Source organism: Octodon degus, unplaced genomic scaffold, assembly GCF_000260255.1.
Source record: "Octodon degus isolate 3935 unplaced genomic scaffold, OctDeg1.0 scaffold00085, whole genome shotgun sequence".
Taxonomy (NCBI): Eukaryota; Metazoa; Chordata; class Mammalia; order Rodentia; family Octodontidae; genus Octodon; species Octodon degus.
Genome location: NW_004524661.1, coordinates 2529859 through 2544581, shown reverse-complemented (window position 1 = coordinate 2544581; position 14723 = coordinate 2529859). Strand labels below are relative to the sequence as shown.

General features: G+C 36.0%; 1 protein-coding gene across 2 annotated transcripts in view; it reads left to right on the top strand.

The window, feature by feature from the left end:
* Rbl2 (RB transcriptional corepressor like 2) overlaps positions 1 to 14723 on the top strand; it is a 52175-nt gene that overhangs the window by 16499 nt on the left and 20953 nt on the right. Inside the window, exons 6-14 of one of the 2 annotated variants that reach the window (XM_023721757.1) lie at positions 1124 to 1284; positions 1376 to 1440; positions 2459 to 2645; positions 4683 to 4849; positions 7008 to 7105; positions 8654 to 8757; positions 12561 to 12698; positions 13839 to 14003; positions 14354 to 14465. In XM_023721757.1, coding sequence (XP_023577525.1) covers positions 1124 to 1284; positions 1376 to 1440; positions 2459 to 2645; positions 4683 to 4849; positions 7008 to 7105; positions 8654 to 8757; positions 12561 to 12698; positions 13839 to 14003; positions 14354 to 14465 — 1197 coding nt within the window. Of the gene's footprint in view, positions 1 to 1123; positions 1285 to 1375; positions 1441 to 2458; positions 2646 to 4682; positions 4850 to 6995; positions 7106 to 8653; positions 8758 to 12560; positions 12699 to 13838; positions 14004 to 14353; positions 14466 to 14723 lie in introns of both variants that reach the window. The other variant, XM_004637022.3, reaches the window with a different exon arrangement.

Here is a 14723-nt window from a genome sequence, read left to right as displayed (position 1 = left end):
CACACACACACACAAATAAAATAAAATAAAATAAAATAAAAAATTAAAAAACATTATTCTGCTGCCCTTCCCTTTGCTCTTTGCTGTTTTCTGTGGCCATGAACTGCTGCGCTCTGCCATGTGCAACTTTGCTTGCGAGCCAGGTGAGTATAGACCTAAAACTTCCACAAACTGAGCTAAATAAACCTTTCTTGCCTTAAATTTGGATGTGAGATATTTGTCCCAACAATGAGTAAAAAGTAACCAAGACAAGGAGTGAGCGCAGGGCTTCACACATGCGTGGTATACCCATTAGCCATTCCTGCAGCCATCTTTTTGTATTTCTATATGGTTGTTTCCCCTTGTTTTTACCTTTTTTTCTTTTTTTTTTCTTGTGGTAAGCCTGTAGCAAGTATAATTAATATGATAAGTATATATAATGTATAACATATAGTCTTAAAGTATATAATCTTCAAACTTTGTAATTTAAAAATATTTTTATTAATATATGTTTACAGTATGCAGTGATTATATTCACCATAGGAATTGGCTCCGGTATATATCTATATATATATTTTCCCCTCCCATCCCAATATATCTATATTTATGTCCCCTTCTTCTCTTCTGTCTTTGAACTATATTATTATTATTATTTTTTTGGCTAGCACAGCCCACCTCGGGGGTCTTGCTATGTAGTGCAGGTACCAGTTCTACTAACTCATGTGATCCTCCTGCCCTAGGTTCCCAAGGGCTAGGATTCTAGGTGTGTGCCACCACACCCAATTTAGAACTATATAATTTTTTGTAGTGTTTTGTTTGAATTTACATTCATGTTTTAAAAACTATTTTATTTTTGTACTTTTTAGATCACAGAGCAATATGCTAAAATTAATTTTTAGATTTTTTTTCTAAACATCTCTAGATGATTGAATAATTGAAATCTTTTGACTGGGGATATATTTTGCTTCTAGTTTCAATTTTTGAGGTATGTTTAAGTAGATTTCAATAGGTTCATGCACACTACTTTCTATACATTCATATGCTACTCATGGTTTGATTAGACTATTATTTATATTTTCAGTTTATTATACCTTAGTTTATGGAGTTCCCCCTGATCTCCATGTTGTGATTTTATGCACTGCAGGCCTATCTGAAGATTTTCATGCCAAGGACTCGAAGCCTTCGTCTGACCCACCTTGTGTCATTGAGAAACTCTGTTCCTTACATGATGGTCTAGTTTTGGAAGCAAAGGGAATAAAGGAACATTTTTGGAAACCTTATATTAGGAAACTTTATGAAAAAAAGGTTTGTAAGTAACCAAGAAGTAACAGGAAAATGTTTTTTGAAGAAAATTTCGTTTTTGTATGACAATTAAAGATCTTTTCTTTCATCTTAGCTCCTCAAGGGAAAAGAAGAAAATCTTACTGGCTTTCTAGAACCTGGGAATTTTGGAGAGAGTTTGTGAGTACTTCTGTTATGACCTAGGAAGCCTCCAAGTTTAGTGGTTTTTTTATTGCTTGTACTCTGGAAATTTAGAATGTTTTATGGGAAAATAAAGGGAAACAATAAAATGACTGTCAACTTCTATAAGCACGTTTTAAATTCAGTGAAAATTGTTTGACTCTTCCTTAAATGTTCATTGGTCAAGCTTTTGGATTACACATTGGGAAGTAAAGAAATTCTTTTGGAATGCTACTGGTGAAAAATGATGATGTAGAGTGAGAGTCTTGAGGCATTCAGAGGTGCCTCGAGTCACTGCGCGGGAGAGCCACACTTGCTATGTGGTGGATGCACATAATGTTGCCAGTTTACATTTTAATCCTTGGCTTTTTGTAATTAGAAGTTATGCCACTGAAAAGTGACTTTCAAAATATTATTAGAATTTTTTTAAGAATTAAGTTTATTGGTACATTTTAGGTATACCTAATGATCATGTTCATCATAGAGAATTTGTACCTGTACATGAACTTTTTTTTCCCATTCCCCATCCCTGTCATCAGCCCTTTCCCCTCCCTATTTATAAAAGCTGTTTCCATATTTTCCTTTTCTTGTTTTTTATTTTTCTCTTTTTCCTGTTCCATTCCTCCCTTCCTAGTTCCCCTCCCCATTTTCTTCCTATTTTACAGTATCTGTTATGTTTTAGTCCTTGTTTACACTTTCAGTTTCTCACTCCAGAAGAACAATGCAGTATTTACACCTGTGTGTCCAGCTTATTTCATTGAAGTATATGTTCTCAAAGTGCATCTATTTACCAAGAAGTATCTAAAGATTATTATTCTTTATGGCTGAGTAGTAGTATGAAAAAAACCACATCATCTTTTTTCCATTTGTTGGTTGATGGACATCTGGGCTATTTCCACAATTTAGCTATTACAAACTAAAAAATAAAAAATGAAATGATTAAATGAACTGAAATGTAACTACAACCAAAGTTCTGTAAGACAGTACATTTTTTCTGTTTTTTTCTTTTTCCCTGTAGTAAAGCCATCAATAAGGCCTATGAGGAGTATGTTTTATCTGTTGGGAATTTAGATGAACGGATATTTCTTGGAGAGGATGCTGAGGAAGAAATTGGGACTCTCTCACGGTGTTTGAACACTGGCTCAGGGGCAGAGAGTGCTGAAAGGGTACAGATGAAAAACATCCTGCAGCAGCATTTTGACAAGGTAGGTGGAGCTGGACCAAATGAGCAGGGATAGAGGAGCAGAAAAGCTGGGTTTCTGGTTTATCTTCGTAATATTGTATGTGTGTTTGGCTTACAATAGGAAAAAGAAAATCCCCATCTTAATTGACAAAAGTTATCTTGCTGAGTTACTTTTTATTAACATCACCTTTCAAAGGTTATAGTTAGGTCTGAGAAAAAGAAAAATTTCTATCAATTTAAACAAATATGTCACACTGACAGTTTTCCATTATCAGTGAAAATACTGGGCCAGTATTTTCTGGTCTCAGATAACCTGAATACTATATAATACTGGTGAAAATGTGGGCCAGTAGTATGTATTTTATCTTGTGCATGATGAACATAGTGGCATGTTCATGACATTAGAAATGTTAATTAAGGGGTTGGGGAGATGGCTCAGTGGAATAAGTGCTTCCCTGGCAAGTGCAAGGGCCTCAATTCAATCCCTGGTTCCGCAAAAAAAAAAAAAAAAAGTTTAATTAACCTGAATTGGGACCTTCATTTAATAGAATGGAGAAACTGATAATTAGCATTCTTTAAGAAAACTATTCCCGTGGACCACCCTCTCAGGCCCCCCTTTCTGTCCCTCTCTTGGACAGAAGCTTTCTTTCCCTCAATAAATATATTCTGCTCAAGAAAAAAAAAAAGCAAGCAAGCAAGCAAGCAAGCAAGCAATTAATTCAGAGTTCCAGGATCATGTAAAGTTATTTCAAGAAGATAAGTAGGAAGATAGGGTCTGAGTTTCTCTGTCCTATGAGTTGTCCTTTTTTACATGATAACACTTGGAAGGTATTTTATAAGCCACAGAGTTCCCTGGACAAGGGGAAATACAGCATTGATTGAAATAATCGTGAGTACCTGGTTCTAAAAAAAGCTTATATTCTAGTTTGGAGAGATAGACAAAAGATAACCAACGAGTTAAATATGTAATATGTTGGGTGGTGATGTAAGAAGAAAAATAAAGTAGATCAGTAGTAAATTCTTGGGAGCAGAGAGAACAGGTTGGCCTTGGCGTCTCTGAGGACGTAGTATTAACAGAGACCTGAAGGAGGTCAGGAGCAGCTTGGAAGTGTGTTTAAAGGCAAGAGAACAACAAGTGCAAAGCCATGAGGAAGGAACAGTGACATTGTTAATATGGAAGGAATAGAGCAAGCGAGGGGGAATGCGAAGAAGTGAAAGAGTAGGGAACAAGGGACAGCCATAGTAAGGACTCTGGATCCCTCTAACTGAAATGAAAGCTTTTAAGGTTTTGTTGTTGTTTTGTTTGCTTTTTTAGAAGAGAGACCTCTTTATGTCTGCTAGACACTTTTTTTTTTTTTTTTGCGGTACCAGGGATTGAACTCAGGACCCTGCACTTGTCAGGCAGGCACTTATTCTACTGAGCTATCTCCCTAGCCCTGAAATTATATTTCTTAAAAGTGAGTGATATTTGAAATTTTTTTCAAATATAATACTATCTTTGCTTTTAGCTTAAATTTTGAAAGAGTGGTAATAAAGAGATATACCTACTCTTCAAGATTTAACTTTTTTTTTTTGTATTTAGTATAGAATCTACAGGTCTTACTACATAGATGGGACTTGTAGTGATTCTCCTGTTTTCAGCCTGCCAAGCAGTGGTATTTCAGGCGTGCACCACCACACCCAGTCTCAATCACCATCTCACAGCACCCTGGGTGCGGGGCCGGCACGGCCCACCTGGGATCAAGCCCCGGTCCCTGTGTCTGCCTAAGTAGCCACTTCAACCCGTTAAGCTAGCTGGCTGACCCAAGATGTAACTTTTTAGAGATACTTGCCATTGGCTAAAATTTATATTGCGCTTTCACAAGTCTTTATATAGATGGTGATAACTCTCAGTGGGGTTATGCTTCGATCTCCATGAGTGGTGGTATCTGAGTCACTAAAATTTATTGATATTGTAAAGATAATTCTGATTCATTTAATTTTCCATTTCTTAAGTAATTTAAAGTCTTTCTGACCTAAAAAGCTGCTTTTTATTTAATCTACCTTATTTCCCCTTTAGTCTAAAGCACTTAGAATCTCCACACCACTCACTGGTGTGAGGTATGTAAAGGAGAGCAGCCCTTGTGTGACCCCCGTGTCTACAGCGACGCATAGCTTGGGTCGTCTTCACACCATGCTGACAGGACTCAGAAATGCACCGAGTGAGAAACTGGAACAGATTCTCAGGTGAGTTTGAGCCTTCTCTGCCTTCCAAGATTTGGTTGTTGACCATTTTCCAACTTTAATTTTAAATTTTTATTACTAGTGCCTTAACTCACCCATTAATTTTATATGACTGGCATCCTTAGTCTTGCTGTTAGTGTAGGAAATACCATCTTTGCTCAGATTTCTTTAACACAGTACAGGAGATAGTAACTAACAACACTAGAACTGAGCACCAGACCATCTTATTACCAACTATTCTGTCTAAGCATTGAGGGAAGGCGGTAGTGGAGTGGCTAGGGAGGATACAAATTGACATAGGACTTCATGAGGAGAATTGGATCTGAACAAAGTTCTGAAGGGAGGATCAGATTTGATAAGTTTGACAAAGTTCTGTGTGTTGATAAAATGAGAGCAAAACCACTGCCTCTCAGTTTTATAAGCTCTATAAAACACAAAAGCCGGTCAAGAAAGTTAGCTATTTTCAGTTCCTTTGATCTGCCTGATCTGGTATGAACATCAGTGAAGTTTAGTGAAAAGTACAGTAGGCTTGTGTATAACTTTTTCAAGTAGATTTGCAAAAAATGACTCAGAGACTCTAGGATTTGATGACATAAGTCTTGTGCATCTCTAGTTTATTTTTGGCAGAATGGAATCAAGAAGCCTTGTCCCCCACCAACCCCATGTCCTTATAGTTAGACTCATGGAATTTCAATGTGACTGGTTTTCCTGAACTCCACTTTATTCCTAAACTTGCTTGTATTTAATATTCCCAAGGTATGTTATATATATGGCCTCCTTTCAAGTCGTACCTTTTCAGGTGAGCCACATTTGCTTGAGTTTAGAAGTATCTTAGAAATATGTTTTTAAGGCCCCATCTAAGTTCTCTATATCTTTCAGTTCTCTTATAATCTCTAACCAAGCCTATTTTTTTATCTTTATTTTTATGAGTACATACTTGCAGTACACAGTGATTACATTCATGCTGAAGAGTTAGTACAGGTACATAACACATCGGAAACCTTATATCCCCTTTCCTCTCCCCCAGCCCTTCCATCCTTTGATTCCCAAGCATATCTTTATAATCTTTTTTTTTTTTTTTTCCCTCTTTTTGAGACAGAGTCTTGCTATGCAGTTCAGGCTGGCCTTGAGCTCACTTTATAGCCCAGGCTGACCTCAAACTCACAGCTATCCTCCTGCCTCAGCCTCCCATGTGCTGAAATTACAGGCATGCACCACCACACCCAGTCATATTTTTAATCTTAAATACCATTAGTGGGGTTAGTTATTACAAATGAATACAATACTAGATAAAACCAAAAGGTCTTGTTTTTTAAAAAGGCGCATGTGTTCACCGATTAAAAACCTTGCCCGTACAGCATATTATATTCAATAATTATCTCTAGCAAGAGTCTAACTGATTTGAATTTTCTTTATACTTTTCCAAGTTTTAAAAAAATTTAAATTTTTATCAATACATATTTGTAGTACATAATGATTAATTACATCATGAGGAGTTCGTACATGTATGTAACATACCTTAATTCTTTTTAGTTCTGTTTTTTCTCCCTCCTCCCAATTTTGTAAATTTTTACATTTTTATACTGAAAAAATATATATATAATCAAAATGAAAACATAATTGTTATAAAAGCCCACATGGAGCGTAATTTGTGTGATGCTTTTATATTGAACATGTACTGGTTTGTAGTTAAAAAGGAACAATGAAATATGCCAAAAATAAATAAATAAAAGATGCTGGCAATAATTGATCTGAGTCTAAGTTACATAAGTTATGTGTGGCATCAATTATGTACCTCTTCATTTCATTTCTTCCAGTGGTTCATTAGTGGGAGTTGTGCTGCTCTGGTAGGAAGCAGCTGAGGGTGACGCTGGTGCTGGTCAGTACTAGGGTGTGTAAGGCAGGGGAGGCCAGTCCCAGCGCTAAAGCTGAGGCGGCAGGACGTCCTGCCCCATGCAAGAAATGTTTGCCTGCACTCACAATAGTAATTATCACCTTTGAAAAGGACGTATAGGATCTCTTGGATTAATTTGAATAGTATATGTTGTCTGTTTAAAGTATTTTATATTTACATGTTAAGGGGATGTAAACATTGTAGCCCTCTGTGACTTGACAAGTTCTTTACAGTAGATAATTTATTACTTTTGAGGACATGTTCCAGAGATCCAACCCAGGCTATTGGTAACAGATTGAAAGAAATGTATGAAATATATTCCCAGCATTCCCAGCCAGATGAGGAATTCAGTAATTGTGCTAACGGTAAGGTTTTATGTTGCCTATTCTTCTCTAACCTTTGATGTTTAACTACTTGGAGTCCTTTCTTGGTAACTGAATCAGAAACATGAGGAAAAGATTTATGATTTTAGACTGAAAGCTAGAGTATGGCTGTTCATTTATCTGTCATACAAGCAATTTCTGGCCCTTCTTGGAAATAAATTTTAGACAAATATCTTTATTGTGTTGGCTTTCTGATACTGTGTATTTGTAAATTTTTTAGTTTTAGCTTATAGACTAGAAATTAAAGAGAACTATAGAGATTCTTCAAAATAGTAAGAACAAGAATAAGAGATATGCAAGTTAAGTATTCCATGTCTGAAATGGTTGGGACTAAAAGTGTTTTGATTTTTTAATTTTTCAATTTTTTGGCAGTACCAGGGATTGAACTCAGGACCTTGTACTTGCTAGGCAAGCACTTATTCTAGTGAGCTATCACCCTAGCACAAAAGTGTTTTTAGCTTTCAGATGTTTTTGGATTTTCAAATGTTGCATGAATAAAATGAAATATTTTGGAAATAAGACCCAAGTTTAAGTAATAAATTCATCTATTAATTTTATTCTATCTATCTATCTATCTATCTATCTATCTATCTATCTATCTTTGTTTGTTTACTTATTTTGATGCTGGAGATGGAACCCAAGCCCTTACATGTACTTTACTATGGAACTATATGATACTTTCAACATTTTGGCTATGACCCATTGAATGAGGTCAGAAGTGGAATTTTCAATTTGTGGCATTATGCTGTTGCTCAAAAGTTTTAGATTTTGGAACATTTTGAATTTTGGGCTGGTACCTGTTCAAATCTGACCTCAGAATTGTCTGTTGTTATGGATTGGAACCAAATCTGTATGTAATAGTAAATCGATGCAAAAATCTCAGCATGTGTGGGAGTCACCTTCCCACACATATTAAATTACCTGGAATAATTAGCTTAGGATAGGTGTATTTACTTTATTGTTGAAGAGGTTCTAGTACATGATGGAGTAGCTCCATTGTGTTGAGCTTCTGGTGGGAGTGCTATGGTAGTGGGAGGAATGTGTGGTGGCCCAGAGTTACATCACTGATCAGGGGGCCAAGACCAGGAGGGGAGGAGCCAGAGTCTCGCAGCTCCCATCAAGGGTATGTGAGTCTCTGCTGACTTTACTCTGCCGGCCCCACTTCCTAGCGCCCCATTGCCTTCCCTGGAGTGCTCTGGGCTCCAAGCCTTCCACACTTGGGCCTTTGGAAGATGTGCAGAATCAGTATAGTGGTGTAGAGTGATGTTCCAATATAGGGAAAAAAGGGTATGATTCTTAGTGGAATGATATTACAGTTCTTTATAAGCAAATTTCACTTTGTAATTTTAGGAAAAAGTTAATATTACCTTCAAGAGTATTCAGGAATCTCAGGAATAATTGAAATACCAGATGTAAAAAGGGTATATATCCAAAGTATGGGTTTGGTTTTTAAGTTTTATTTTGTGGGTAGGGTGGAGGTGTTGGCCTTTATTTTCTTTGCATTTAATTCTTATTTCATTGTTTCCACAGAAATTGCCAGCAAACACTTTCGTTTTGCAGAGATGCTTTACTATAAAGTGTTAGAATCTATTATTGAGCAGGAACAAAAGAGACTGGGAGCCACAGATTTGTCTGTGAGTAAAATAATATGTTGACAAGCAAGTAAAACACAGCACCATCCCCCTTGAGGAATGGCTCCTGCGTGGCTGTAGGGAACAAGGCTGCTGCCTCAGAAGTTTGTGCTCTGGGCCTTCTTACCTCCACCAGCCCAGGGCCTCTTGCTGCAGCAGGCTGGGTGTCATAACTCAGAGCTTCAGTGAGGAAACACTTGAACTTTACCTAACTGACTTGTTAAATATAATAAAGTTTTGATTTAGGTCTTATATGCAAAAATAAATTGTGTATGGACCAGATGGGATATTGACATAAACATTCAACCATTCTTCTTTGGCTAATTGTTTTTCCGATGATTTATTAGTCAAGAAGTATCAATGGATTTTTCTGTAAATGACATTGAGTTTTGATAACATCAATAAACATATTTTTAATTTTTTCTGTAATTGTTCATAATTTTAATGTGTTGATAAAAATTAGATTTAAAAAAGACCATTCAAAAAATATATATGTCAGATAGTTAAGATAGCTATACTATTAATTTCTCGTAGTTCACTGAAAAAAGGCTTGTGCTACTATTGTTTAGACAATTACATGCTGATATCATGTACTCTGAGTAACTAATATAAAGGTAACACCACACAATATATTAACCATTGTTAACTTCTATTATCTTTTTTTTTTTTTTCTATTATCTTGTTTTAAAGTTTTTTTTTCTTTAAACAGAATGGCCATTCTATGCAGATGAAGCTTCAGGGAAAACTGGAAGAGATCTATTTGTGAATTTAGGCTAGGAGCATGTGCAATTAAGTACATACGCTATTAGATACATGTATGGAAATATATTATTTCCCATATGTATGTACTATTACTATATTATAATTGAAAAGAAAACAAAATTATAAAACATTAATTATTTTTAAGATAACATTTTGGAAAAACCTGTAAAGTTCACCAACAGTTACTCTTAATTTTTTTTTTTTCTAATTTTTTAAAATTTTTATTTATTTATTTATTTTGTGTGTGTGTGGCCAGCTCAGCCCACCAGGGGGCGGGGCTGGCTGGTATGCAGTGCTGGGGGATTGAACCGCAGTCGCTGTGCTTTGCTTAGCTTAGCTTAGCTTGTTCTAAGTAGGTGCTTTAGACCACTGAGCCATCTCACCAGCCCGTACTCTTAATTTCTTAATCTTCTCCATATATATGACTATATGAATTTAAAGGGTTGTTTTATGACTCAATATTTTTGTGAAAGACATAGGGGTACATAAAACATAATTACAATGGCTGGGGAGATAGCTCAGTAGAATAAGCGCTTGCCTAGCAAGCATAAGGTCCTGAGTTCAATGCCCAGTACCGCAAAAAACAAAACAAAACAAAAACAAAAATAATTATAATTTGGGAGCTAATATTAAGTGGCTACCTACATATAAAACATAAGTTATTTAAACTTATTTTTAAAAATCTCCCTACCCCCCTTTTTACTGTGGTAAATATGCTTAACAAAACAGCATTTTTGCCATCCTTAAGTTTATGATTAGGTGGCATTGAGCACATTAACAGCATATGTGACCATTGCCGACTTCTATCTCCAGAACTTTTTCACCTTCCCAAGCTGAGTCTGAAACCAGCGAAACTCCCTGCTTTCCCCTCTCGTAGTCCCTGGTAACCTCTGTGTCTACCAGCTATTTTGTTTAATGAATTTACCAATTCTGGGCATCTCATATGAATAGATATACAGTAGTTGTCCATTTGTGTCTGGTTTAGCACATTTTGGGATTTATCCACATGGTAGCATGTGTCACAGCTACTTTCCTTTTGTTGAAACATTTTGTTGAGCCTTTGTGCTTCTTGCTACTATGATTGTTGCTTCTCTGAATACTGGTGTAAAAGTGTTCCTATTTTCTGTTCTTTTGAGCTCTTTATATATAGAAGTAGAATTGCTAGATCATAACATAACTTGTTTTCTGTGCCAGAGATTAAACCTAGGACTAGAGCCGGCCAAATAGCTCAGCAGATTAAAGCGCTAGTTTAGGAGAGCACAGCGGCCAGACTTTGATCCCTGGGCCTGCCATGCTGGCCCCGCCCTAGGGGTGCGCAGAGATGGGCGACTGAGACTGGGCGCGGTGGTGCGTGCCTGTGATATCAGCTCTTGGAAGACTGTAAACAGGCGGATCACTACAAATACGATCTAGTAGTGAGACCCTGAATACCCTACAGACCATTACCTAAAAATACAATAAATAAATAAATAAACCTAGGACTTCATGCTTACCAGGCAAGTGCTCTATCTTTGAGGGCATTCTCATCCCCATATAGTAATCTTATATCTCACTTTTTGATGAACTACCATGCTATTCTCCATAGCAGTTGTACCATTTTAAATTCCAGCCAGTAATACATAAGAGCTTCACTTTCCTCATATCCGGAAATCACTTGTTTTTCATTTAAAAAATAATATCCATTTTCATTGTGCATGGTGGTATACAGCTGTAATCCCAGCACTCAGAAGGCTGATGCAAGAGGATTGCTGAAATTTTGAGGCCAGCCTTGCTACATAGCAAGACCCTATCTCAAAAAGAAAAGAAAAAAAAGAAAGAAAGAAAGAAAAGAAATATCCATTGTAATGGGTATGAAGTGGTTGGTATCTTAGTGTTTTTTATCTTACTTCCCTAATTACCAGTATTGAGCATCTTGTGATACCTTTGTATATTATTTTTAGAAAAACATCTATTAAAATCCTTTTAATTTTTAAAAATTGTTTTATTCTTTGTCAAATTATGTTTTAAAAATTTTGGATATTTATTCTTTATCAGCTATGATTTGCAAATATTTTCTTTTCATTCTGTGGGTTTTCTTTTCACCCTAGTGATAGTCTCCTTTCTGTATATGTTTATTATTATTTTTATGTATTTGGTACAGTGTCTCACTATGCAGCTTGGACTCGTAGTGATCCTCCTGTCTTCAGCCTCCCTAGTGCTGGGATTACAGGTGTGTGCCACTGTGCCATGTTTCGGTGGCCAGCTCTGTAGGCACACCCAGCACGGCATGTGGTCCCCGAGATCCAACCCAGGTCCTTGTGCTAGCCATGGACGAGATAGCCATTAGACAAGCTATCTCCCCAGCCCTATTTACAACTTTTTAATTTTTATAAAATCTAATTATTTTTCTTTTCTTGTTCATGCTCTTAGTGCCTCAGTAAAGTGTTTTCTTTATTTTTTGGGGGAAGGGGGTTCTTTTTGAGACAAGGTTTCATTATGCAGTTTAGGCTGGCCTTGAACTCACTTTGTAGCCCAGGCTGGCCTTGAACTTGCAGTGATCTTCCTGCCTCAGCCTTCCAAGTGCTGGGATTACAGGTGTGCATCACCACGCTCTGCCTCAGTAAGCTTTAAGTTAACACAATGTCAGAAAATTAATAAACAAAATGAAAATAAAAATCATCTCTGATTATGTTACCCTATAATAAACATAATGACTTTTGGTACTTGGCTTTTTATAATGGTGGCCTCTTACTGTAAAATTTGTTTTATAACTTCTTTCTACATCATTATTCTGTGCATCAGGGTATGTATAGTTTGGTTAGTGCTATAGTCTTCTATTAGATATATTTCATAATATATAATATATGAAAAGACAGGCATTTAAAAGTTATTACACATTACTTTATATTTTTGATAAAGAATGATCTTACAAAGTTTTGTGAAAAAGCAAGCACACATTATCACTAACTTAGAAAACAAGTCTTTCTGATTTTTATTTACCTGATTGATTATGATAAGAACAAAAATAGTAGACTAATGTTTCTAAATGTTACTTTGTTTCACAGGGTATTCTGGAGCAAGATGCCTTCCATAGATCACTTTTGGCTTGCTGCCTTGAGGTCATCACTTTCTCTTATAAGCCTCCGGGGAATTTTCCATTTATTACTGAAATATTCGATGTACCACTTTATCATTTTTATAAGGTATTTTCAAAAATATGAACTGATGATTGCAGATGGGATATACTTCTTATAAGTCACCTAGTTCACAATAACATCCAAATACACTTATTCTCTTTTCTATTTTTAATTACACATTTAGTAATCTCTATTTAGAGAGCATAGAAGAAACAGGAGAACCTTCAGACCTATATAAATTCTTTTAGTATACAGCAGTATGAGAGGTATATTTTGGGTAAAAGCTTCATTTGTCTCCGTTTCATCTAGTTTCTGCTATACTAGATAAACTTGTATAGCAAACTATTTTTTATTTTACAGTAGTTTAATAACATTGAAGTGCCTTTCAGAAAAAAATTATCACACTTGAGAGGCACAGAGGTACAACACTGATTTTTTTCTTGATATTCATTTAGCATGTGGTCAGAAGTAATTTCTGTAGTGTTACAGATTGTTTAGAGGATTTAATATGAACATATTTTATTTAATTTTTGGCTTTTGGTGCTAGAGATTGAACCCAGGGCTTCATGCATACAAAGCATATGTTCTGTTACTGAGCTACACAACCAGTCCTTTGACATAAAAATTTAAGAGTAGTATCGCTATGCACATATTTTATATTCATGTAAATAAGCTAAATATTTACAATGCCAGTAATACAAAAGCAGCTATTTCAAAGTAGTACTTTTGGGCCAGCCAGATAGCTCAGTGGATTAAAGTGCCTGTTTAGGCTGAGGTAGGGGCCAGGGGCTCAATCCCTGGTCTGCCATGCTGGCTCTGCCCCTGGGGCATGCTGAGACAGCTATTGTGGTGGTGTGCACCTGTAATCCCAGCACTTGGGAGGCTGTAAAACAGATAGGATCACTACAACTCCCATCTGTGCAGTGAGACCCTGTAGGCTCTGTACTAAATACAAAAAAAGAAAAGAAATCAAAATAGTACTGTTAATTATAATATTTGAATAAATTATTTGTCTATTTTTAAATTACTTAAATAGATGTACTCAGCTGGGGAGATAGCTCAGTGGCATACATGCCTAACTGGCAAGCACAAGGTCCCAAATTCAATCCCTAGTACCAAAAAAAAAAAAAGATGTACTAATTTTTCTTTTTGTACTTGTTAATATTTTCTGTGGAAAAAATAATAATTAATTTTTCTTTATTTCAGGTAATAGAAGTATTTATTAGAGCAGAAGATGGGCTTTGTAGAGAAGTGGTAAAACACCTTAACCAGATTGAAGAACAGATCTTAGATCATTTGGCATGGAAATCAGAATCCCCACTCTGGGATAAAATTAGAGATAATGACAATAGAGTTCCTACATGTGAAGAGGTATGTGAAAATATCTTAGCATCTTTCTATAGGAAAAGTACACCGATATCAGTTCCATTCATAACCCTTTGTATTCAGTGCTTTCCTGTATTTGTTGATCAAGTTTTAGTTACTATTCTAACTTGCCAAATAAATAATGAAGGTTGATTCACATTTAAATCTGATGATCAGGACTGGAATTTAAAATGATTTTTTCTTGTTAGGTGACAGTGGAAAAGACAGCTGATTTTGTTAAGGCAGAGTTTCTAATGATCATGCCAAGACAGTTCTTTTTGCCTTAGATTATTATTGTATGTCTAATGCAAATGCTTTTTTGGATATTGCCATTTTATGTAAAAAATTATTTATAGGTCATGCCACCTCAGAACTTGGAAAGAGCAGATGAAATTTGTATTGCTGGCTCCCCTTTGACACCTAGAAGGGTGAGTGAAGTTCGTGCTGATACTGGAGGACTTGGAAGAAGTAAGTCTAAGATGCTCGGAGGAACATTTTGTAGACTTGTATCTGGAAATTTAAATTTTATCTCAACCTACAAATGAAATGGATAAAGAATATGGAGAAGAAAATATTCTATGCACTTTGGCATCACATGGGATTACTTAAAAATAATGCTTTTAAAAAAGAAAAAACAGGGGCTGGGGAGATGGCTCAGTGGAATAAGCGCTTCCCTGGCAAGCACAAGGGTCTGAGTTCAATCCCTGGTTCTGCAAAAAATAAAAA